General features: G+C 42.9%; 1 protein-coding gene across 2 annotated transcripts in view; it reads left to right on the top strand.

Moving 5' to 3' along the window:
- Positions 1 to 26,444, top strand: part of LOC118120244 (rho GTPase-activating protein 20) — a 55,429-nt gene extending 28,985 nt beyond the window's left edge. For both annotated transcript variants that reach the window (XM_035175017.2, XM_035175018.2), the window contains exons 3-15: positions 4,196 to 4,372; positions 5,542 to 5,691; positions 6,305 to 6,346; positions 6,681 to 6,765; positions 6,884 to 6,961; positions 7,261 to 7,327; positions 7,787 to 7,990; positions 12,434 to 12,624; positions 13,348 to 13,512; positions 14,635 to 14,744; positions 15,291 to 15,480; positions 21,582 to 21,696; positions 22,849 to 26,444. In XM_035175017.2, the coding sequence (XP_035030908.2) occupies positions 4,196 to 4,372; positions 5,542 to 5,691; positions 6,305 to 6,346; positions 6,681 to 6,765; positions 6,884 to 6,961; positions 7,261 to 7,327; positions 7,787 to 7,990; positions 12,434 to 12,624; positions 13,348 to 13,512; positions 14,635 to 14,744; positions 15,291 to 15,480; positions 21,582 to 21,696; positions 22,849 to 24,542 (3,268 nt within the window). In that variant the 3' untranslated portion in view covers positions 24,543 to 26,444. The remainder of the gene's footprint in view (positions 1 to 4,195; positions 4,373 to 5,541; positions 5,692 to 6,304; positions 6,347 to 6,680; positions 6,766 to 6,883; positions 6,962 to 7,260; positions 7,328 to 7,786; positions 7,991 to 12,433; positions 12,625 to 13,347; positions 13,513 to 14,634; positions 14,745 to 15,290; positions 15,481 to 21,581; positions 21,697 to 22,848) is intronic.
- Positions 26,445 to 26,771: the final 327 nt, after the last annotated feature.

Here is a 26,771-nt window from a genome sequence, read left to right as displayed (position 1 = left end):
ATGACAATACACTTTGCATACGGAAACGATTTGGTCCAGCCTAAGTTGGTTCAGGCCAATTTGAGTCAAGGGGAAACCTCAAAGACATGAAGGGTGAAACAGACAGAAAGTAAATTGATTTTGAATATATGGAGGCCTGCTTTTATTTGATTTAGAGATCACCTGTTAATGAAACAACGTGGACAAGAAGATGAGCTTCTCATTGAATTAAAAAATAATGTTTTTTGAGGTGGGGATTGCTTTGCTTCATTAGCTGCCCGTGCTTTCTATCCATAAATCAGCATTTTAAATGTTAACACTGGATCATTTGATCTATGTGGAACCTGTAGGAAGTCATCACCAGACTCTTGTTTATATGTCAGAAATTTATGGACCCAGTTATTTGAAGAACACGTAGTAATATTTTAAGCAAAAGGGATCTAAGTATGTTCCTTGTGGAACTCCTTATATACAAACCTTTGTTTTCATGTGAACAGCAGTTTTTTTGCAATGATGGAACAAAAGCTTCTGTGGATTTTGTTGATGGCACAGGCTGGTGTGGTTCGTGTGTTTGAGCAAAGTGACGTCCTCTTTAATCTGCATGTTAACAGACTGAGTCTCTCTCAGTTGTCAGTTGCTGCTTGTCTGTACAGCCTGTGTCTGGGAGAAAGAGGTCAAACTACCGGTGATGCAATCCTCATGTAGAAACACACACACACAAATAAGTTTAATAAATGCCATACAAACAGACTATCACACACACACCATTTGACGTTCTGTTCCACAAATTCCTTCCTTCCTTCAAACCTGTTGGTGGCCTCAGATTTAGTAAAAAAACTGATGATACAGAAGATATAGAATCTCACATTAACACACACACAAACACAAACACTCACAGGGACAATTGTGGGGTTAATAATAAAGCTGACCAGATGTGCAGAGTTATATAAGTGTGTGTCATGGCTGCCCTGAGGGAGTCCGTCTACTCGGTGGGGGTTGGTGAGGGTTGTAAGCGGAATTGACGTTGCTCAGCGACTGAATGGTGTAATATGTTAAATGAAATTATTTCAATGAGTAAGTTTATTAAGGTATTGATCATTAAAAACATTGATGAAACTTCAATTTAATGAGAGGATGAGGAAAAATGTGCTTGATGCAGAAGAAGAAAGTGAGAGCGACACAGAAATGAACTGAGAGAAAAGTGGGATGACAGACATGTTGGAGAAGAAGAAAACATACACAGGGAATAAGTGAGAGCGAAGAAAGAGAAAGTTACAGCTGTTTATCCAGCTGTTGTCCTCGGGTTGTATCGTACTTACACCTGTTGGATCATGCTTGTGTCCATGACTGAAACTTTACTCATCTGTCCCATCCCAGCCTCCATGATTTAACAACTGAGTGAATCAAATGGGTTATTTCTAATTCTTTTGTGATTTTGACTGGTCCTACTTTGTGATTTACGCTGATAACATCATCCTTTATATCCAAATCTTTCCTGGTGCCACTTAAATATTCTTGCGGGGACATTAGTATGCAGTGCTGTGTGCGTCTTTTCTACACCGGGCCCTCATTGTGTTTCAAAAAAGTCAACAGTTCTCGGCACAGAGCCGTGCCTCGACAAAGGTGGCCATGTATGCGCGGGCGGGACGACCACTCGATTTATCAACATCACATGATGCACAATGGAGCCATTAGCTGCTCATCCATCAGACTCAAAGGGCGGCCGGCTCAGCTGTCAATCTCACATTCAGGAGTGAGGGGTGTGCGGCGAATACAGAAGATTTTGGGGCAGCGAGATGTGAAAGGGTCTTTACAGCAAGGTTTGTCCGCGTGTAGAAGGTTGTGTGTGTGTGAGTGTGTGTGTGTGTGTGGCCTCTTCCGACAGGAGCATTTCCCGGACCTGCTTCAACAATAAGAACAGACAAGGATGTGTTTTTCAGACTTTTGCTCTGTAATGATTGTAATCATGCTGCAACTTCACCCAGGAACTCCCCCAAAAATCCTCCTGTCACCCCATTTGCATGTGGTCTCTCACCCCTGCTGTCCTGCGGTGTCCTGTGGCCTGACATCAAGAGAACAGGCACTGCCATGTTGAGAAATCCAATAGGAGCTGAGCTTTGATGCGGAATTAGTCACATATCAAAGACTCTGGAGAAAACTCATTTTGAACTTTATTAGTTCTTTGGAGACAAAATTTGGAGAAAGAGCAGAGGGGGGAAGGAAATAGAGTCATGTCCCCAAATGACTTCAAGCTGCAAGAGTCAACACTGAAAATTAAGATTTACATGTTGCAGCCTCCATGTCTTTGATACAGTAATAAAGAAATGCTTGATTTAGAGTAGTGGGCTGGTGGTTGTGTACATGTTTTCAAAGGGGGGTAAAAACTCATTTCACAGTAAAACCACATGGAGAGATTTTTTTTTCTTTTCCAGGAACAATAGCTGATTGTTTTGCAACAGGCAATTTTGTCATTGTTAAAGCAACATGTTGTCATGCCATGTCTTGATAAAGTAAAGTATTGTTGACCCGAGAAATAAAAGAAAAACGAAACGGATGTATTCCTCTCAACCCATCCTTCATCTTCATTTTCCCACTCTTTCTATCCCACGGGGCCTCAACGCTTAATTGGCAACATTCATCGCTTTTAATTGAATTCACTCAGCAGCCCTTGGATTTATATTTGGATGGCACACAAAGACGGACGAAAAAGGGAAGCACTCCAGCGTGGTCGTCTGTTCTTTGTTAATAATTACGTGACCAATCACTTACGCAATGCCACTGGAAGGATTTTGGTGTATGAGCGAATTTGAACTTCTCTTTCCTCCCAGCAAGAGTTGGACTACTTCTTCTATGTGGAAGGGGTTACAAACAGAACTGTGTGTGTGGGGGTGCGTCCTAGGATGTGCATTTGTAAGAGAAGTATGTTAAAAAGTGGGTGTGTACATGCGTGAGAGTGTGTGAATGTTTGTATACGCAGAGAGGCAGAGACGGAGATAGAAAGTGTGTGTAAGTAGAGATCTACGTCTTTTATCTGCTAGAGAAGCGTAAACAGGAAAGGATGGAGCTCTCAAACTATTTCCTCTTCCTCCAAAAATTCCCCACAGTTTACATCTGTCCATCAGCGGCACATATTGACAGCAGAGACGCAAGATAGAAGCTTCGAATTAGAACCAAAGAGCCAGAATAGATGATGTAACAGACACGTTTTTTGGATGAACGATTCATGACCTCTGCCAAGGAGGTTATGTTTTCACCCCTGTCCCTTTGTTCGTTGGTTTGTTTGTTTGTAAGCAAGATTACACAAAAGCAATCGAACGGATTCTCACGAAACCTGGCGGACAGACGCTCGGTCAGGGAAGAACCCATTGAATTTTGGTGCAGACCTAGATCAGGGGGGAATCCATGAATTAGTTTTAGTGCGTTTCACTGTTTTCTCAGAGAATAATTCATGGATCTTGTTGCAAAATAGAATGGCAGACCATCACTTATTACCTCACACATAATAGTAGAAGTCCTGTTGATGCTGGAAGGAGCCTCTGTTCCATCTCTGCCTTTTCCAACTGTTTGACCTAATAGAGCCATCTTTGTGCACATGCAAATAATGTCTAACATATTTGTCCAACCAGCTCATGCAACATTATTTGTAGCCAAACAATTGCACCATGGGTCCAACATTTACTTTATTGAAAGCACTTTATTTATGTGTATGGTCGCAACTGTGGCGAATCAGTGAAAGAAATGCAGTAAATAATGAGGTGCGTGTTACAGTTTTGCACTTTGTTTCCCAACTGCACAAGCTGTTTTTTCTTCATGTTAGGTTCACCACAACATGCACGTCACGTTTTGTTACCTACCTCCTTGCTGATGTGCCATTATTCCCATATGCTGGAGGTGTTTGGAAAATCCCCTTTAGTTCAAATGCAGCAACTGTAAAAACACTGGAATGAATCAAGCTTCCTGAGTTATTTCATACTCTCACAATCAATTCCTGCACTTTCAGTCCCTCATTCTTCTGTCAGCTGCTTTGATGCATTCAGGGGCCCAGTGCTTTGCTAAATGGCTGTTGAGGGGAGTGAAGAGAATTTGAGCCCAATGCTGCGGTTTGAAACCTGTTGATCAGAGGCATGCCTCCAAACCACAAATACCTCCTTAGGGGATCAATAGAGTATTTGATTCTTTGTGTTGTGTGTTTGACTCTGGATTGTTTTCGCCCCAGGGAAAGCTGCCTGACGCCAGTAAGCCCAGAGTCGTGTCCCCTCGTCCAGGCGTTCCTGGCTGAGTGTCCAGGCCGCCTATTCCTGGGACACGCCCAAACGCAGCTAAAGACGGGCCTGCAGACTCAGGAGAGGCATCTCTTTCTCTTCACGGACACGCTACTCGTCGCCAAGGCCAAGTAAGTGCTCCTTTGCGTGTCTTGTGAAATGACAGAGAGAAGAAACGAGTGTATGTTTTTGTGGCTGTGTGAGTGAGATGGAAAATGGAGACGGAGAGACGTAAACAGGAATAAAACGAGGGACAAATTTCAGAAACCAAGACGCAACTTTTCATCTGCTGCGCCTAGTTTCGCAAACAATAATATGTGGAAGATGGAGACGCGTCTTGAGCGACTACATCTTTCCCTCCATTCTTCCTCCCTGACTCCCCTCTTCCTTTCATTACTGCCTGCCCCATTTTTCTCCACTATATAATTATTTCCCAGCCAATTAAATCCATATGAAGCCTGGCTCGGATCAAAGCTACACTGGCCTGACTTGGGCCTACAGTATGGGTCTCCCCACCCACAAACTGCACACACACACTTTCAAAAATAGTCACTTGAAAAGCACACTGAGGTTTTTGAAGTCAGCAAACACACACATACATGCACGAATGCACACATATAAACACATGGGCATGTAGCGACGGAAACAGACTTCTGCTCTGTGCACTTATGTGCTTACTGTACACATACACCCCGAGTGCAGACACAGCGAGACCTCTGTGGTCTGTCCTGGTAGTCATGTGCCAGTGGGCGGAGTTGACCCTTCCAGCACAGAGCATAAGCCATAATTGGTTTTATTACATTGTGGCTGAACACAGGGTGAGTTGGAGGAATGTGTGTTGGCATGTGTGTGTTTGACAGAGAGAGATGGAGAAGACATTCATTTTTTTTTTGTGTGTGTTTTTGTGCCTATATATCTGTGTGTGGATTCCACATGTGAGTTTGGAATTTTTCCCTCTATAATCACAGAAGTAGTGAGCGTGGCTGTGTTTAACCTCTGACTTTTAATATTTTGCTTCTATATTGAGTGTTTTTAAAGGTTTGCCATATGTTAGTGGTTTATGGAAGCTGTTTATGGAAAACTAAGTCAGATTGAAAGTTAAGAGGATCTAAGTACGTTCCTTGTGGAACTCCTTGATAAGGGACCTTTAATTTTTTGTGTGAGCTTTTTACAAAATATGTTCTAGGGTTTCTAGTGCACAAATAGAAGTTAGTTAACTTTTTAAACAGAAAATCCTATGGTTGCTGATTCCAGCTTCTCTAATGTGAGGATTTACCCGTTACACAATGTTTTTTTGCAGGTCTCCGACTCATTTTAAAGTGAAAGCCCAAGTCCGGGTGTGTGAGATGTGGACGGCCAACTGCATCGAGGTGGTGTGTGAAGGAAGCACTAACACAGAGAGGAGCTTTGTCATGGGTTGGCCCACCTACAACTGTGCGGCCACCTTCAGGTATAGACACACTCACACACTTACTCACACACAAAAACACATGTGCGCTTCCCGGGAAAATTAGATTTAGTTTCAATTTTCCCAGATTATCGTAATACTTAATAATAAGACATTCAATGCAATTTATTTTCCTCTTACATAGCTTACATGGCATCCATTGCATGTCATTCATACCAAGCACACTAAACATATTACACATACACTATGTCCTGAGGTGCAGACGTATATTAATAGAAGGAAATTTATAACTGAACATGCAATCCCAAAATCTTGAAACTCTCAAGCGCTAAGGGAGTTCTCAGTCACAAAGCTCCTCAAACCAGAGTAGTCTAGAGTAGACAACCACAGATGCACAACAGGCACAAACGTGCAGCTCACATGCAAATACTTCAATTTATATGTTCCTGCCACGATGGAATACACACATTCATTCTTCTTTATTCAATCTTATTACAATGTCTTACGCCTGGAATCCACTAATAGCAATGCATAGCTTAGGGCGAGGTCTGTGGTTTTTACCCATCCAGAGTTACATAAGAGAGAAAAAAGAGACAGCTGCTTTATACACGATTTACTCTGATTATGCTTCATCTCTTTCTGTCGTCCTCTTCAGCGCTGAGGAGCACAAGGACAAGTGGTTGGCGCTCATCAAAAGGTAAATGCTCGGTTAAACCACCCGCTACTTTCTGTTTGAAGCGTTTAGCTCGATTGTTTTGGTGATTTAATTCTTATTTTGCAAATGAGATTTCCTTAATTTGCAGGCCACAAAAGATCAGATGGAGCACAAGTGATTTAATAACAGCAAAGTAATTTAGTTTAATCACAGTGTGAACAGATAGAAGAAAGAATGTTATGAGATTAATTTATGAGATATGAAACAATTACAAATACAGATTTACAGCTAAGATGAGGAAGTTGATATTTTACATGATGGCATATTCAAATGCTCTTTTTAAAACCAACCCTCTTATTTTGTTTTGTTTTTTTAGTCGGATAATTGAGGGAAAAGAGAAGGACGACCCTAAGACCATACCACTCAAGATATTCGCAAAGGATATTGGAAATTGTGCTTATGTAAGTTTCTCGTCTTTCCTCTTTAATGTGTAAGAGACATTAATATATTTTGTGTTGTAACTTATTAACACACAAACAACTTGATGTTTATTTAATGTTTCCGGAATGTTCCCATCAGGCCAAGACGCTTGCTGTCAGCAACAACGACAGCACCACTGATGTCATCCGAATGGCTCTGCAGCAGTTTGGCATATCGGTGAGTAAAGACCGTATATACTTGTTATCATCCAGTGACTGTGGAAGGTTCAATAAACTCTCGGATAGAAAAGCATTGTGCGTGTGTTAGGCATCTATACAAAGCAATGTGATTTTTAGATGTTTTCACAAAATTTGTAGGATTTTAGATTTTATATCAGCAATTTTTATGTCACCATATCTAAATAAAGAGGATTTAAAAAACTGAAATTAACATCTAATGTTCACTGATGAAGTTGCAGTGACATGATGAAGCATAACTTTTTAATTTACATTACAATTCCCTTTTTCTTTTTCTAGGGTTGCGTTAAAGACCACCGGTTGTGGGTGAGCTCCAGTAAAGACGACCCTCCGTACCCTCTAATCGGTAAGCCCACCTGTCTTTGACATACATTACTATTTAAAACAGTCTTATTATAGAACCACAGTATTTTCCCTTCAGTCTTTTCCCTTTTCTCCATACAACATGCTTGTAATTAAAGAATTCACTCTAAGTTCCTTAAAGTTAAACCAAAAATATCTTTTCTCATCTGTCTTGTGACATTGTAGAAAAGTAGTCGTTACTATAGCAGAGAATATAAATAAACTGCTAAACAAGCACAAAAAACTCAACATCTGAGAGCGTTTCAGTGAGTTATTTGTCACTGTGATTTCTCTGTGACATTTTCTCTCCATAATTCTTTGCTCTGTAGTTCACACCGAAATTCTAACATCCTAATTTTGGATTGCTGATTCATCAACGCTAATTATTCCCTCGGCTCCGTGCAATATGCGCAGACTGCACATACCAAACCCTCTGACCTCTGCACCCTGACCTCTCATGCAGGCCATGAGTTTCCCTTCAGCATCAAGATGAGCCACATCCGGGACGGTGGGAGCAACGGCGGAGGACGCGGAAGAGGGGGGGATCCAACAAGTCCCACAGACTGTCCAGGGGTGATGCTGCTGGACCAGTGTCTCCCTCCTGACACCCAGTGCCAGTTCATCCTCAAACCAAGCAAAGTCGCCCCAGGACAGGCTCAACTTCTAGGTGAGACTGGATTGAAGGTCCCACTACCTTTTCATGAAGATACATTACGACACCTTAGGCATCATGAAATACTCCTCAGAACAAAACGGGAATATTTCAGAATCAAGCGCAGTTTTATATGTGGGTGACTTAAAGGCAGGAACGTCTGCAGCGTGTTTGTTTAAGTTTACTGTCAGTGGACTAATTCTGGTGCTGTTAAAGCAGTCTGAAGTAAATACAAATAAAAATATATGTTTGTCATATGACTGACGCCGGAATTTTATAGAGGAAACATGGCATCTTGTCCCATTCTTGTGAACATAATATCTTGAGAACGCCTTGAGAGAACTTCTTGAAATTTAGGACACATATTCAGTTGGACTAAAGGATGAATTGATTAGATTTGGGGGCCAAAGGTCAAAGGTCAAGGTTGATGTGACCACAGAATGTTTGCCTTGTGAACACGATATCTCAGGAGTGCCTTGAGGGAATTTTTTCATATGTGGTACAAATGTTAATTTGGATTGAAGCATGAACCGGTTAGATTTGGGTTTCCAAAGTTTAAAGGTCAAGGTCACGGTGGCCTTACAAAATGTTTTTGACCCTTTGAACATGATATCTTATTCCTGCCTGTTGGAAAATTGCTTCAAATTTGCCCAGTTGTCACCTCAAAGATTAATGGGTTAGATTTCAGTCTGGAAATAAAATGTATGTACACTCAAACTGCAGGGCGGTCTCTCTGTTATTCTTTTAACATAAAACTGGCCCAGTGAAAACAACATGCATTTGTTTTATTAGTTAGTTATTAGTAGAACTGCTTCCAAACAAAACGTTATTTGTTCTTATTAGAAGATAACAATTAGTCTTGCTGGGTTTTAACCTCAAACAATCAACAGGTTTTAAACAAGTGGCGGTTTCCAAGCACGTGTTTGGCCAGTGTCAAGGACGTATCTGTAAATTTAGGGAAGTCGAAGGAGGATACAGACTCAAAATGAGTTTCACTTACAAAGACAGTTTCTCTTTGTGTCAATGTTGATACTCTAAAACATACAGTCAGTTGCTGTTAGTTCTCATGATGAAACAACAGTGAGAAGGAAAAGAGACATCGAGAATGGTGGGAAAGGAGTTCTTAGCGGACAAGGGGTGACAGCAGGGGTTGGGACAGTCTCTGTATCAAAATAAGAAAAACAATTGACAGATGAAGAGGAAGAAACCCCAGAAGGGAAGAATGAGTGTGAGAATAGGAAGATGGAAAGTGAAGAGAGGTGGCACAACTATTGAGTAAGTCTGAAGGGTCAGAGGAGGGGAAGGAAAAAGAAACGCAGACTATAACAGATGGAGAATGAGGAATTTACAGAGGAACAGGCAGAAAGGGGGACCTCAGAAACGAGAGGAGGGGGGGTGAAAACAGGAGGACGGAGGACAGGCGCGATGACGAGCTGCGGATACAGAGAAACAGATGGAAAAAGGAGGAGATGAGGTTTAGAGGAAAACAAGTCGAGGAGGAAAAGTGTGTGTTTTCCAGTCGAGGAGGCTCCAGTTTGCCAACCACAAGCTTCGCCTCAGATTCCTTTGCCTCAAGTGCAACAGCGCCTTACGTAATCACTCCATTGCAGCGCCGCCAGCGTAGAGGCCTAATGGTTCACACCCGAACCTCAAAGCTAACGATTGTGGGTGTATTGAAAGGCAGCCATCGCAGAACCCCTTCACCATCCTGACAGTCTCACATTTTAGCTGTTACCAAAAATATTCAATATCAAGAACTACTCCATGCCCATAATTAAGCCAGGTAGGCCAAACAACCCTAAATATATCGAAACTGACATTTATAACCTCTCACTGACTTAATCTTGCTCATGTGCGTTAATTCGGTTAATACTTTAATGCTTTCCACGAACTGTTTACTACGTTCATTTTGCAGTGGCGGCCCAGATACCTTGTACAGTGATGTATGACCCTGCTGCATGTCGCTCACTTTACACTTTAACAATGAACACCAACACGAATCAGAAGTTATTAGGACATGTACAAGTTTACTTTCTGTTTGTTTGATTTGCTCTAGAGTTTATCAGACACATATTTAAACACATTGACCTTTTTTTTTCTGTTGTGGCTTCTTCATCATCAAGACGGTGTTTGTCAGTTCCTTCTAAACTCCTTTATCTGCTACAAAAACGATTCAGATAAGGTGGGTTAAGGTTTGACTTAGAACCTGGTTGTAGTTAAAATCGTTAAAGAGTGGTACAGCTGAAATAGTCGAACCGTATCCTTTATTTCATTGCATGTAAAGAGATACAGCATCCAGCACCTGTTTTTTAATCTTGTGGTTCGTCTATGTTTCATTCCCCGTCTCTAAAACTCTTCCTCACCAAAGCGCTGTAATGATGTAACGCCTGATTAACAGCGAGGTTTGGTCATGTTGTTTCAATGATGGCGAGGCCTGCTGAGAAGTGCCAGAGCACGGCAATAGTTCTGTTACTGTTGAACTTTGTTCCAGAGTGTATTTGGGCATGACGCCATGGCAGATCGTTAAATAATGGATTCTGTGGGAGGTATGCTACGTATTCTTTTGGGGCCCTTTTTGGACGAGTGCGTCCTCCACCCACAGAAAGAATCCTTCATTCGTTAGGAGAGAACCGCCCTCAGATATAAATCACAATCACTTGTGTTATCAATGAGGCATCTCAAGATTCTTGGCAAAAGTTAGTGTTGCCACAATTAAATCTTTACTACAGTGGGTTATTGAAAGATTTACTGCTGCTTACAAATTTACTGATGACAGAAGTTTTGACAGATGTGTCAGAGTGAATGCATCACTTTATTAGCTCTGCCAAAGAGGTCATGTTTTCACACCCGGTTTGTCTATTTGTAAGTAAGATTAAACAATAAGATCTTAACAGATTTCCACGAAACTTGGAAGGAGGTATGAGCCCTAACGAGTGACATTATAGTTTGAGTAATTTTTCATGACAAGTTTCATGAGCCCAAGGTGACATTTTCAAATAGCTTGTTTTAGCCATTTTATAAAAAAATAAATAATTACATTTTAAGATGACGCAACCAGCAAATATTTGGTATTTGGCTCAATAGTTATCTTTATTGACTAATCAATTACTGTCCTTTATCTAATTAATCAATTGTCAATGAACTCTACTGAAGGTATTTGAACTAGAAGTAGAAAGCCACCATGCTGCATGTGTCCTTAAACTTGGTCCCACAGGTTTTGAATCGTGTTGCTGTCAGTTTGTCATTTTGTGTAAGGATGAGATTAAATGGAAATGTTTGCTGTTCTTTTTCATCTTCATACGTGCCAGTGCACACGCAGTATGTGGTTTCATAACTGCAGGAACACGCTGAGCTGTTATGTCACAGAGAACATGCAGACACATTGAAGACACACCTGTAGACAGACGACAAACAACACAGGTAGACATTGTGACATGGCACCGCTGAGCGCTCGACAAGAGGCACACAGTCATAAGCCTCAACACACAGAGGGTCCCATACATAATTCACACACATGCACGGATAAACAGAGACACACTCTTCAAATTAAATGGTTCTCTGGAGCGTGAGGGCATGTCTGCATATGTTTCTCTCAATCACAGATTCTTTGGTGTCTCTGTGTTACACAGTGCGTCTGTGTCTCTTTCTCTCTCTCACTTTTAAGCAGAGATCTTGCAGATTTCACTCCCTGTAGATTTGGTGGCACCTGTGGATACTGCTGGTAACAGCAAACATCCAGTTTAATGGATGCTAGTTGCAGCTTTCCTCCCTTAACTGCAAAATGAGCCACGGCAAGTAAAGACCGGCTGCTGGGCTCAGTCCATGAAACCCTGAAGCCGCGAGATCGGTTTATCGATATTGAGATATGGGTTCCACATACTGATAGACAGCCACTTAATACAGCATTCCTCCTTTAAATGTCACTAAATTAGGTTCTTAATAATACAAATATATATTAATATTTCAATAAGTACACTTTCAGGCAACCATATAGGCCATACTAGGTATCAGTAGTGACATAAGGAAAATACTCAGGGTGGCCACTTAAAAGTTAGATACACTTCAGTGCACACACAGTTTGTAGTTTCATAACTGCAGGAACAGGCTGAGCTGTTATGTCAAAATGTAGAAGCGGTGAAGACACACCTGTAGACACGTAAACACAAAACCAGGTGGGACGTGGCAGCGCTCGACGAGGGGCACACAGTCATAAGCATTAACACACAGAGGGTCCCATACATGTATATATAGATAAACACACACGCAAACACACACACTGGGTCTATAAATCTTTCTTTTTCTATTTTTCATAGTCTTCTTGGTCTGTCATTAGATTCAAATAAACATCATGTAAACAGCTAACACACGTAAAGTTTTGCAGGTTGGTGAATCGCTGAATGTTCCTGCATTAGCGCCTTCAGCTCTCACCTTTCATAACTCTTCCTCTTCCTCCTGCAGAGCCCGGTCAGCAGAAGTCTTTTAAGAGGAAGAGGTCTCTGATCAACTGGCCTTTCTGGAGAGGCTCCAACACACAGCTGGACAGCCTGCCCCTTTCCCCAACCTCCATCTCTCCCACTCAGGGGCGGCTGTTCGGACGACCACTGAGCTCCATCTGCTCTTCAGACCACGGCCTGCCCAAGCCCGTCATGGTGAGTCCAGTAGAGGTCATGTGCACCAGTTCTGGAACCTGTCTGGAGGATGATTTGGGGTCTACAGCGTATAGCAGCCGCAGAAAGGGAGATTGAGTGGGAAGCTTTGGAGCTTTTGTCTGATACTGCAGCGCACATGCTGGAATTACAAGAGATGTGATGTACACTCAGAAAAAATGTATCCTCTGTGATCATATTATATTATATAATTATATTTTAGAACGCTAAACTGGATCAACATTAATCCTTTTGATTTTAACTTCCTCTCTCTTCCTTCTTCTCATTTAAAAAGCGACAAAAGCTCATTTGAAGCTGCAGAATATAATTCACCAGACAGATTCCTCCTTTATCAATCAATCAGTCCAACTTTATTTGTATGGCATCATTTGCGCAGGTTAGTGTAGCTCAAAGTCAATGAAAAACAATGAATACAAAAGTTTATAAAGGGATGAAGACCTATAATAATAATATTTACAGACGGATACAGTGGAATAAAATTTACAACATAGATAAAGTAAGTGAATAAAATAAAGTAATGTCTATAAATCATACTTATTCAAAGGTCAGGCTGAAGAGATTTTAGGAAATGATGAAGCAAAAATAAACCAAGCAATCTTCTTACATAGTACATCTATGGAATGCGGTTCAATTCAGATTATTGGTAAAGAGAATAATATGAAGGGACTCTATTAATGAAGACTTTAATTCCACTGTCTCCTCCAGGACATGCTGGTGTTCCTGTATCTGGAGGGGCCCTACACCCGGGGCGTCTTCAGACGGTCGGCCGGGGCCAAAGCTTGTCGGGAGCTTCGAGACAGACTGGACAGTGGGACTGAGGACCCAGAGATCTCACACCAGTCTGTGTTCATCATCGCCGCCGTCTTCAAGGTAACACACACACACACACACACACGCACATGCACACGCACACGCACACGCACACGCACACAGGTCTGCTCTGTCTCACTCGTTTGAAGCCAGACAACAGAAAGCAGGAGCGACTGATGTGCATCCAAAGTCACATTAGTTCAGACAGGATAATCTGTCTGTGCACAGCCCGGCAGGCTGCCAGTCACACACACAAGGTGCAGCATTGTTCAACATCCAGGCCGAACAGTCGCTGCAGCGCGGAGCATCCTGAGAACAGCTGGGAGGGTTTTTTTACATTTATTTTACACGGATGATTCATCTTAACTCTTTTTTGGGCTTTAACCTATTTTTTGCAGAATGGACACGGATGGCTGCTCCAGACTAAAATTATGTTTTTATCATGAATATTGGGCTTTACGCTGTATGTTTTCTAATTCATTTAAAAAGTGGGGAGCCTTACAGATGATATGATAATAATATGACAGTGATAGTATCTTTGATACATTGTGAATGATTAAAAATCGTATCCAGGATTTGATGGTGATTTCTGTTAACTCCTAAAGGTGTTTCATGCAGATATCACCTCTTTTAATTTTTCTATTGAGTTGAAAATACAAAACTTTTGCTGGATAAAAATGTGGGTTTTGTTAATTATTTCATGGCATTACTTTGGAATTTACCATTATTTTTGCATTTTATAGACTTAAAAACTATCTCAGATATTGATATCTGTGTTCAAGATCTGTTTTCAACATTAACTATCAGGTTTGTATCCAGAGATGCCAGTTAAACACATTTAAAGTCAGACAACCAAAAATCAAACACAGTTCAGTCCATCAGCTAAAGAACAAGTAAAACAACCAATATAAAATAGGTATTTGATATAGAAAACAATCATGATGATAGACATGTTTGAATTTAGCTAATTCCAATACTGTATCTCCATTAATTATCTCATCTCAGTTGACCACATGCATGTGCAATCTTGTTTCACCATATTTTCAATTTATGTATTTCCAAGTTTTTGTTCTTATTTATTACTTTTACTAAGTGACTATCTTTATGATTCCCGTTGCTGCTACAACACGGCATAATAAAGCATTATCTTATCTTATCTTGTGATTTTATTTCTCCACACAGGACTTCCTGCGAAATATCCCGGGCAGCTTGTTGTGTGTGGATCTGTACGAGCGGTGGATGGACGTGATGGAGGGAGACCGAGGGGAGGAGAGGACGCAAGCTGTCCAGAGGTAGAACCGCTCCCTTCCAATCCTAAATTAAAAAAACAACTTATTTGGTGCCAATCATCTGCTGCAGCAAACACTCAGACACAACAAGTCACACAGACGTTCATTGTGCCGATTGGTGACAAATTAAAGGAAAAGACCTGAAGACGTGTGCTGTGGAGGCTTGTGGCGGCTCAACGCCTCACTGTGGCACTCTGTTGGTTTTTCCTTTAATTACACACTGTTTACGTCTGCACAGAGAAAGTTGGAGAGGGAGAGGGGGCACATAGCTTCACATCCAACATCAACAAACAGAATTCCTTTTGCTTAGCAAAATAAAAAACAAGTAACGCGAAAGAAACAATGAGAATGTGAGTTGAGAAATTCCTGTGGAGCCAGAGAGCAGGAGGCGACATGGCAACACACACACACGCACACACGCACACGCGCACACGCGCACACGCACACACGCACACACGCACACACACACACACACACAAGGGAACCAGCCGTTCACCATCCTTTCCTCCTCTCTTTCTTCCGTTTCTTCCTCATCACTCCCTCTCTCAGGTTGCTCCACCTACTACCTGGCGAGAACCTGCTTCTGCTGCGACACGTGATCGCCATACTGCACTGTATCCAAGGCAACGCCCTCGACAACCAGATGAACGCCTTCAACCTGTCTGTCTGCATCGCTCCCAGTATGCTTTGGGCTCCGGCGCCAAGCACCCCTGAGATGGAGGGGGAGGGCACCAAAAAGGTGAGGAGGAGCACGCGCACACACACACTCATTTACACACATATAGAGTGTTTTGTGCAAGGGAGCAGATGATTTTATCTGAAATCTGCAAGGTGAGATTTGAGATTGAATTTCATGTTATAGGTTTTGTTTTTGGCTCATCTCCCATAGTTCAACCAAGTGTCACGGAAATCCGTTGGGTAGTTTTTGTGTAAACACACAGATCAACCAACACTCAATTAAACAGACAAGGACTAAAACACAACATCCTTGGCAGAAGTAAAACGTTATTTTGCAACATGTCCAACTGGACAACACACTGCTACGTGTGTGTGTGTGTGTGTGTGTGTGTGTGTGTGTGTGTGTGTGTGTGTGTGTGTGTGTGTGTGTGTGTGTGTGTGTGTGTGTGTGTGTGTGTGTGTGTGTGTGTGTGTGTGTGTGTGTGTGTGTGTGTGTGTGTGTGTGTGTGTGTGCAAACTGAGGAATTAAACATTTCAGGGCGATAATAGAAGCAAACTGCTTCAGCATGAGTGTGTATATATGAAACATGTGATCAGGCAGGCAGACACGAGTTTGTTGGATAGGTAAGATACTGCGGTCTTTCTGACACGATTACGCACATACACACATGTGTACACACTGCAGGTGCACATACATGCACACAATATCTCTGTCAGCTCAAAAGCCATTTGTCAGCAGACGGAAGGTTTCCCTGCGGATGTGAGGGTCGACCTCCGAGCAGGAGCTGACACATGCTACCAACACACAGCTGTGACGCACGCACAAACACACTCACACACACACGTTTTCATGTCATCAGTGACAGGCTAAAATCACATTCTTACTCTGCTGAGTCTGAAGCCCCAGAGCTCGGAGCAAGACTTGACAGGAAAGAGGGAAGCTTCACAGTTTCATGCTGATTCTTCAACACACAGGAAAAAACAACTTTACAACTTCGCCTTCAAAAAGTGGTTTCACCCAAAAAAAACACGTTCTCATGTACTTCTATTGATATCTTTCCATACAGGTAACTCTGTATTCACTAATTCACTTTTCTTCTTGAGATTGTTTGTAGTTCTGATGTAAGTGAATTTTTTCCTTAAAACATCTGTCAAACTGTTTAAGAGAAATACATTTGAGATGTTTGTAACATGTTGTTACAGAGAGCATATCAGAAATATATCGGCTGCAGTTATTCCAACCGTTCCCTTCATTCATTCTCTGCTGCTCTCCTGGAGTAGGTTTCTGGAGGCAACAGGTAAAAGAGGTAGAGCAGACGTCCCTCCCTCCAGAAACGCTTTCCACTTCCTCCTGCGGGTTCCCAGGCGTTACCAGGCCAGATGAGATATGTAGTCTCTTCAGCGTGTTCTGGGTCTGTCCTCCTACCTGTTTGATTTGTATTGTAAAACTGGTTCCTTTTGATATGAAGGAGCATCAGATTTACTACAAACTCCCTCTGGATGTCGAGCTAGTTACCTATAACTGACTTTTCTTGTATTCGAAATCTCCAGCTCATGACCAGAGGGATATAGACTGTATATAAAGATGAACGACATAACGACCCTGCTTCCTCCACGTTTCTGTCAGTTTAGATCATTCTTATCACACGTGTTCATGGTTTGGACAAGTTTGGTTTTAATTAGTTATTTGATTAAATAAGGGTTAGGGTTGAAATGAAATCTTGTCATTTCATCGTGACAGGGCGAAATGGCACGATTGACCACTGAGACTGACTCATGATTGGTACGCGGTGCAGGTATTGCCAGGACCTCGATGCTGTGGCTCCATCCCAAAATTCATCTCTGGAAGTGGGGACACGTCGTCCATCTTTAGATACAGTCTGTGTTTGTGACCCTCAACCTCACAGCTGTAGTATTTCATAGTTTTTAGAGATCTTCTTGTAGTAAATTAGTTTCTAGGGCTAAAATCCCCTTAATTGGATTTTGGTGAAGTTATTGATGCTCACTCTTTCTCCATAACCTTCGCCCTCATGGGCAGCCAGACTAACCTGAAATGACTTAAGTCCGCAGCAGAAGCTGAAGCTGCCGCAGCTCACAGGGCCCCCTCACCCACCACAGCCCATCATGTAGTCACTGAGATTTGGAGCACTATGCTTTTGGATTCTTGGTCTCTTTGGAAAGTAACAGTTACTGAGTTACACACAGTCTCAGTGGGTGGCTGGTTTGCTTACCTTTTCAAAAGAGTGCGTGTGTACGTGTGTTTGCACGTGTGTGTGTTTATGCATGCGTGTATGTGTGTGTGTGCACATTGAGAAAAAAATATGCAAAGAATTTCCTACAGAGGACAAGTATGTGTTTTAGCAGTAAATTGTGTTGCTGCTGAAGTACCGCTCAGTTTCTTTCTACACACACACACACACACACACACACACACACACACACACACACACACACACACACACACACACACACACACACACACACACACACACACACACACACACACACACACACACACTTGTCAGTACAAGTAGCCTCAACACCCACAAATACCTAAATATCTCCTTCACAAATACTCCCCTGATAACACTTTCCCTCTCACACACTGCTAGTTTGTGAGGCCATCTGAGCACAGACACTCTTTTTCTTGGCAAAAAAAAAGCTTTAAAAAAATAACAAAGTGAGATTTCAACATTTCCCCCCCCTGCGGTCGGGACCAGGGGCTAATTTAAACGTGCGTGCGGGCCCCTGGCCGTGTAATGGCCAGTTCCCAACCTCGTCTGGAGACATGTGAATGCTCAGTTTCAGCCAATTCAGTTGAGCCTCTGTGTCCCTCCTACGTCCATGCAGCGTATAATTTTAATGTTTCTGGCTGTAGCTGTTTAGGAGCTCCCGAGGTAAAAGCAGCTTTGGTGTTTGTACCACTTAAGATGGAGACAGGGAGACAAATCATTCAGAGGAAAGTTGTTTTTCTTTTGAGCTTGCTCTTAAAATGTGAAGGAATTTTTTTTTGCTTTCTTCTGCTTTGTTTTAAATTACAGTGACTTTTCTGCAGTGCAGTATCTTGTGAGGAGGAAAGGCAGATAGGTGGACTTTTTTCGCGTGTGTGTGTGTGTGTGTGTGTGTGTGTGTGTGTGTGTGTGTGGACTGATGACCTTAGAAATACTCAGAAATGACCTACTAACACACAGCTGTAACATCTGCTAATGCACCCACACCCACGCACATGTGCAGATTGTGTACACGCTCGCGGTGTCCTGCTGCAGGATTAATGTAGTGTTGCAGTCATTGCAGAAAGTCCGTTCTACACCTGCGTTCATATTACAAACTAATATTTTTCAGCATTCAGTTTTAATTGACCTTTTTTTGTGAAGAGGTGAAAGAGAGTTGAAGACAAAGAAGCAGCTCGGAACAGGCTGCTGATGGATGGACACTCTGGATGCCTACAGGCTTCTCTCTAACTGTGCTCGGTATCACGTAGCGGCGCTCTCTGACTGACAGGGAGGAATGCTGAACGAGTGTTTGAAAGAGGGCAGGAAGGACAGAATGAAAGGGAGAGTGACAGGTGAGAAGAGAACAAATCAAGAGAGGGAAGTAGAAAGGAAAACCGGAGAGAGGAAGACAGTGAAGACGAAAGTAGTGAAAACAGTACAATTAGGAAGATGTGTTTAGGGAGAAAACTTTCTTTTAATTATTTTGATCAGACTGGATGTAAAGATGGACGACATGACAGCTCCCCAAAAGTGAAGCAGAATCATCTTGATCGCCCCCCTGGTGGCTGGCTGCAGTATAGGTCAGGAGCCATGCCTCCTCCATGTTTTCAGAGGGGACATGGACTCACAAAGATTTAAATACATGTCAATCAATTTTTCCCAAAGTTGGTTATGTATAGTCATATGTCCATTTTTCTCTCTGGCTTCAAATGACGACAACAAATCTGCAGGTTTTCATCTTATTTTGAACGTTTTTTTGTATTTGCTTTAGCTGCTGTTTTTAGCTCCATATGAGTGAATGTAGACAGATACCGATTTAAAAATGTCTCTTACAGTACTTTCTTTGCTAAAAGTATTTTGACGTCACGTTTCTACTGCATGTGTCACAAAAGTTCACATGCAGCGCTTGTGGGGGACACACTGTTGTTGTGTAACGGCAGGTTATGGATAGCAGAGATAGCTGAGAATTACCCATAATCCAAAGAAAAGTGTTGCCTCCGGGCTTTCATACAGTCATTAGGGCAAGTGGTGCACTTTCAGAGGAGATAAAACGAGGAGGACAATGTTGCATCTGCTCTCTGGTTACAACTAGAAGAGATTAACATTTCTCGATTGCCAGCATGAATTAACCGTGGACCTCATTACGTTGTATAACTCTGAAAATGCAGCTCTCATAAAAATAAATCAAGCATCAGTGGCAGTTTTATTGCACCGCTGAAAAATCTCAATCTTATCAAGAGACAGGTTGATTATTATTCGAAATGCAGTAGACATTTCACCGTCTTTTAAGACAACTTTTCTAACTTTCAGGGGTGTTGCCTGGGGGCCTTGAGCTGAAAGGGGGCTCTTGAGAACGGTTTATTACGTGAATCCACAGCAAGAAGAACCCCAAGAGCTTTTGGCGATGAGGGCCGACGCAGGTGTGGATGTGCTGTAAAACAATGATTTCTAAGGCGTAATATATACGTTATGTCCTGCCTCCTGCGGCTCTACCCAGACACCACCCATCACATGACTGTTTCTGACATTTTCCTGTTGTTGTGAATGCGTCTGACCCGAGTTAATGTGAGAAAATGGCTCAGCTTTCTCCCAAAAGCTTCATAATTTTTAAAGTTTGGTTAAAGACTAGAATGGTTCAAAGTCCCTTGAAACACCTCTGATAACTAAATGTGCAAAATGACTGCAGCCGGAGTGTGCAGTGTTTAACCAAACCAGTCTCTTCCTCTGACTCATTAACTGCATGTGGATACCACACATACACACACACACACACACACACACACACACACACACACACACACACACACACACACACACACACACACACACACACACACACACACACACACACACACACACACACACACAGACACAGACATCTGGCCCACAAACAAACAGTGAGAGGCCCTAAAGTCTGTTTGTCTCCACCGTGTTTTCCATAGTGTCATGGTGTCGCAGAGGCCGAATGGTGACAGAGAAAAACAACTCATTTATAAACACAGCAGGCGGGTTCTAATGGAATCTTTCCAGTGTCTCTCAGTCCCTCCGGCGTTCTCCGGCTGTTCGTTTCACAGGACGTCATGTGTTTGGTAAATTTTTCTTCTGTTTAGACTGAGCTGATAATTCCCGTAAAGCACAGTCACTGTCAGCGTGTTGCGAAACAGAGCTGGTTGAAGCAATAACTCAAACGTATTGGAAGCTTCTGCAAAATGTGTTGTTCCCATCGGAGCTGAGATCTGGGTCAGCTGCCTCTAAATATGATGATGATTATTATCTTAGAAGACATTAAAAGAAACGTTACTGCACTAATCTCCAACTCTGCCGTTCCCAGCCAATAAAAGCCAACACATGACGTCATGTGTTATTATCAGGATGTTTTGTCGGAATGCAAATTCTTGTGTAGGCGTTGGAGCGTCGATTTCAGCAGCAAACAAATGAACACAGACTTTTCTCGAGAGTGAAAATATGGAACACGCACAAAAACTCTTCAAACCACAAAATGATTTAGGTCACAGGGTCACAAAGTGAATCAGGCTGCAGCTACAGTAACAGCAGCCACACGTTTGTTTCAGCACAACAATATGTCAAGTTTAATCAATGTTCAAATGTTCAGGAGGTGGTTTGTATGTGTTTGTGTTCAATTAGGCGCATGTGTGTGTCTGTGTGAGTGTGTGCGAGTGTGTGTTTCATGCATTCCACTCAGAAAATGTGTGAGTTTGAATTCATGCTGACAAAAACACTTGGAAACTGCATGTTCGCTGAATTACTGCAGAACATTTTGCATCCTCCCTAAAGGAGCTGCTTCAACGAATAAACCTCTGCATAAACAGAATTGCGCCTTCGTCCAAATGTGCAACAATGAAAATGAACAGTCAGCAACTGCAGCGAAGCAAAAAGAACGAAAGGTAAAAGGGTTCACGCTGTAACCGTGTGTTGTTTCCTCCTGCAGGTGTGCGAGCTGGTCCGGTTCCTCATAGACAACTGCAGCAGCGTCCTGGGAGAAGACATCACCTCGCTGTTCAGAAGCTTCAGCCAGAAGAGCAGCAGCAGTGACCACGGATCAGGTGAGAGAATAAAGAGAACAGGGCAGGACGAGAGCACAGAGGGGATCAAGCTGAGTGTGAAGCAAAAGATTTGACGGAGTTTGACAGAGTTGTTTTGAAGATAGAGGCCAAGTCTGTGGATTTTGATTAATTTAGACTTTCTTTGATGAAACCACTGAAATGAAATACAAAACTCCACCGTGTTTATATCAGCAAATAAATCCAACAATGACATTTTAAATTCAACGGTTTTATACATTTGTGGAGATAAGAGGCTGAGAAGGGCTGAGTCGGTGACATGACAAGAATAGTTTGTGTCCAACAATGAAATCTAAACTCAAGATTCAAAGCGTTTATATACAGTCCTGTACAATGAAGTTCTTTCTTATGTAAAGCGATATAATACATAATACACTCTGAAATAAATACTATATAAAATGTGTGTGTGTGTGTGGCAACAGAACCTTGAATTGTTTTCTCAAAGTTCACCAACAATGCTTCAGTGTGCTACACACACACTAAGAAGTTATCACAAGCTGGTTTGACATTGACTGTCTAACCTTGTGTGGATGTGTTTGTGTGTGTGCGACTGAATGGCCGAGGCTCTTTCAGGCCTGTTGATTGGGGTCAGCAGATTGACCTGCTGTAATTTCAGTGATTGCCAGGGTCACAGGTGTCGATTAACACGCCATTGAATCTCCACATTCATAAATAGCGCCAACTTTTCTTCCCGGGCTCTATAAATAACCACGCGAGGTCAAGGAGCTCACAGCAGGACGGCGCTTTGTCCTCTGTTCCCTCCGGCTCCAGCGGTGAACCGTGACTTTGTTCGTTCAGCTCGCGGGTCAAGATACTGCTCTCAGTGTTTCAGCTTGGTGGATAAGGTTTTTAGGAAGAAACTAAATTTGGTAGTTGAAGCTGCAGCAGTTCCTTTGTAAAGTGTAAAGAATTTCACTTGAAAGGGAATGTTTGTAAAAGCTTTATGATCAAAAGGCTACATTACTATTACGGGAACATAATATTAAAGACTTATTGTTTGGTAGGTTTTGTGTAAAGTTTTGTATGAAAATATCTAGATTTTTGTTGGTTTATTGTTTAGAAGTATAATAATATTCTCTTTCTCCTCTTCCCTCTTCATCTTCCTCCCTCCATCTTCCTTTCTTCTCTTTCCAGATGCGTCGTCCTTCCAGATGAACGACTCGTCCTACGACAGTCTGGAGAACGAGCTGAACGATGACCCTGAGTCCCCCTTCCAGGAGCAGCTGCCGCTCCGTGACAAGGACAAGCCGGACAGCCGCAGCCGCGACTCCGTTATTACCCTCAGTGACTGCGACCCTGACCCTGACCCCGAGAGCGACCTCCTGCTGCAGCTCCCCCCGCTGGCCAGACCCAGGAGGTTCAGCCCTGCAGTTCGACAGCCTCGCACCCGCCAGGCCAATGGCGTGTCGCAGGGTCCCAGGAGGCTGAGGAGAAGTTCGGAGCCCGCCTTGGCCCTGGCAAGCACGCCGCCATCATGCACTTTGATGGCTCACGCTGATTGTCTGCCTGTAAGGAAGGCGAGCTACGATGCCGCCATGGAAGGGGAGCAGGAGCAGGGGGTGGATGAGGTGTTCCTGGAGCAGGGGCTGAACGGGCTGCAGCTGAAGGAGGAGGGGGAGGATGGACGTGAGAAGGGAGGAGCCAAAGTCCAGAATGGAGGCTGGAGGAAGGTGAAGCACACAGCTCCACCTCCGTTGCGACTGGACGCCAGCTGTTCCAGTCTGTCGTCACCTGCAACCTCACCCACCGGCTCCTCCCTCAGCTCTTTAGACTCCGCCTTCTCGCAGTATTCTACTGACTACGCCACCAATGGGGTGATTCCATTGGCTGAGCCTCTTCCTCTCTCCCCTCTCTATCCTGGGCGGCCCATGCTGTCACCCAGGGACTCCCCCCCTCAGAGGGAAGCCATGCCTCTATGTCCACAGCCCACCCAGCCCATCCGGACCACCTCCCACCCCCACGGCCTCCACCCTAACACATGGCTCAAGAGGGACCGCCGCCTGTCACTTAAGCAGTCTGATAACGGGCACACAGACGAGGACTTGCCTGTGGTAAATGGGAAAACCAACCCAACCAGTCATGGCTGCTCCGTCGGTGCCCAGGAGGCGGCGGGAGTGAACCGAAGCTGCCAGCGGAGATCAAGCAGCCCTCCGTCCTACCAGCAGGCTCTGCAGCAGCTGCAGCACAGTCGCTCGCCTTTCTACAAGGGGACTGAGAAGCCCCTGACGGTCAAAGAGCTGAGGCAGCTCCATGACCAGACCTGTACCCACAGACCCCCGATCCCAGCCTCTAATAACAACCCCAAACCCCCCATAGGAAGTGAGGCCACACAGAAACTGGCTGGAAACGAGTGTGTTCAGCCCCCGCAGGGTGTTTTCTATGGACAAAGCAGCACCACTCTGGTCCTCCAGAGGCAAAAGTCTCACTCTCTAACTCCGGCCATGGAGGGACACAGAGGGAAGACCCTCCCCCGCCGAGCGTCTGAGCCCACCGAGGTCACTGCAAACTCCTCTCACCCATCCTCCAGCCTCAGCCTGAACAGACCTCGAATCTCGAAGGGTCAGGCCCAGGATGCCGGCCTTAGAGTAACAGACGTAGAGCCCAACCATGCTGAGCCTCGCTTCTGCCTGTCTCCCTCCGCCACCCAGACTGTACGGGACTACTTTTCCTCGCAGGATCAGGAGGGTGCAGATGCCTGCTTGCGGAGGAGTCAGGAGGTGGCACTGGCTATAGTGCAGGGGAAGAGGGAGTGGCAGAGCAGGCGATGCAGCGACCCGCGAGTGGACGACTTCGAGCAGCTTTTTTTCGCAGAAGAGTCATACGTGTAAATAAGAACATTGTACAGACAAACTGTGTATGAGAGATTGAATTTATAAAACTGTTGTCATTATTAATGTGATTATATTCTTCCATATACTCCACCTGGCAGCAGGAGTTAACCCGGTGCAACAAAAAGGCAGTTTACTGCAATGGTACATCCAAGGTTCAAAATCATAAAAGGCAGAGATGCTCCTCCTGCATCAGTGAGTCTCTTAATGGGAATAATCTGTATATTATAACAAACATCTGGCAAAAGTACAATGAAAGTTTTGTTAGTTATAATCCCTAACATTCTTTCATGTTTTTTACAGTGATGTTACATTGAAGATCCTCAAAAATTTATTTATTGAGTATTGATGCCCAATTTGTAAGAAACAATTAACTGAACATCTAGATTCCTAAACATCAGTAACTGTACTGTCAGTACAGGTTAAGTTACAGCCCTCTGAAAAACATGTGTTCTCTGACTGTGTGTCCTTGCTTTACCTTCAGAATGTGAAATAATGAGGGAAGCGGCGAAAATGAAAGATTGAGGAAGTCTTATTTCATTCCTGCAAAAAAAGAAGTGAGAAATCAATGATGTACATTGGCATACGTGTGGTGAATAAAGTTCTCATGTAAAAAGAATGACGTCAAGGACACAACCAGAGGTGACAGATGTTTTAGAGGCTGCAAAAGCACAACTGTTATTTACTGCTGCTCTGTACAATAATGACAATAAGGTCAAGATGATCTGATGCAAACACTGTGGACCTGGTTTTTAGTTCTTTCCACAACACCCGTGATGTTTCCTGCAGTGCTAGAGGAGGAAAACACAGATGTCTCCCACTGTACATACTTGTACCTTAAAAACACAATATATCTCAGAGTATTTTAAATAGCAATTCCACCTTTAATGACCGATTGCATCTGTTGAGTTTCTGTTTCTTTCTTGTGGAGTGTTTATACATCTGAGTCAGTGAAATCAGTGGGGCTGGTATTTATTCGTATGAGCTGATTTTCCAGGCGCACACCACACAGTGTTGTCCTCTGCAGCTCTGGTTCATGTCTCTGTCACCTGCGAGAGGAGGGGAGGGTGGGGGAGGAAGAATAAAAACTGTCGATGTGTGTGTGTGTGTGTGTGTGTGTGTGTGCGCTTGTGTGAAAGTCTGCTGAGTATGACGTGATCATTGTCGGCCTGTCCTGAGCAGGAATGTGAGAAAACTTGTGCCACTGAGGGAAAAATCTCTTTAATTCTTGCTTTCATTGCACTTCAATAGTTTCACCGAGAAACCCTGTTAGTCTCACAGGAACGTGAAGGATACGGCCTGCGTGTGTGTTTGTGTGTGTGTTGAATGCACAAACAGTCCCTGTAGCTGTTGTATGTTTGTTCATAATAATACGATGATGTTGCAGTGTTGATTTCTGGTGTGACACTTTACAATTAATGACCTTATTTCCCTGTGTATTACTGCAAACTGTGTAGATACAAACTTGTAGATTATGCAGTATTCTCCAAGTATTACTATGAACTGAACTTTTCCACAGAACAACACTCTGGAATAAGGTCATTGTCATGTGAAGTGTTGCCATTTTAAATGGTGTCAAAATGTACTTTAATCCTGTATTATTAATATTTTAATTCCTCTCTCCATTACAGTGAATTGTGTCCAACATGTATAGCTCTGCATATTTATGATATAGAAATATATATATATAAATATATATAAATATATTATCTTGTTCCTTTGGTATGTTGTGTTGTGTAAGAAATTCATATGTGTATTTTTGTACATGCCAATTCTGCTGCTGCTGTCTCTATAGAAAGTATATTTGCTACAAAATGCACCATTTGTATATTGTGTACATCTGATGTCCAGTGTTCATGAGAACAAAAACCTTTTTAATAAATGTTGCTCTTGTGAAAACTACTTTTGTAGATCAGCTGTGGATTTGTTCCTTAAGTGGAAATATATTTTGGTCTTTTTGGACGATAAATCTCAGCAACACTTCAAGGGAAAACTGTCAAATTTGGTACAAACGTTTACTTGGATTATAATCCATTTTATGAACGCCTTATTTTAAGAACCGCTTGGGAGAATCCTTTTAAATTTGGTAAGAATGTTCATTTAGACTCACTGAGTAACTTTAGGGGGGTCAAAGTTCATAGTTTAAGGTAATGGTGGCCTCACAAATCATGTTTTTAAACGTTATATCTCATGATGTCTTGTCTAATTTCCATTAGTGCCTTTGTGCAG

The sequence above is a fragment of the Hippoglossus stenolepis genome, chromosome 13 (genome assembly GCF_022539355.2).
Source record: "Hippoglossus stenolepis isolate QCI-W04-F060 chromosome 13, HSTE1.2, whole genome shotgun sequence".
NCBI lineage: Eukaryota > Metazoa > Chordata > Actinopteri > Pleuronectiformes > Pleuronectidae > Hippoglossus > Hippoglossus stenolepis.
This window is presented reverse-complemented; position numbering and strand designations above follow the sequence as displayed.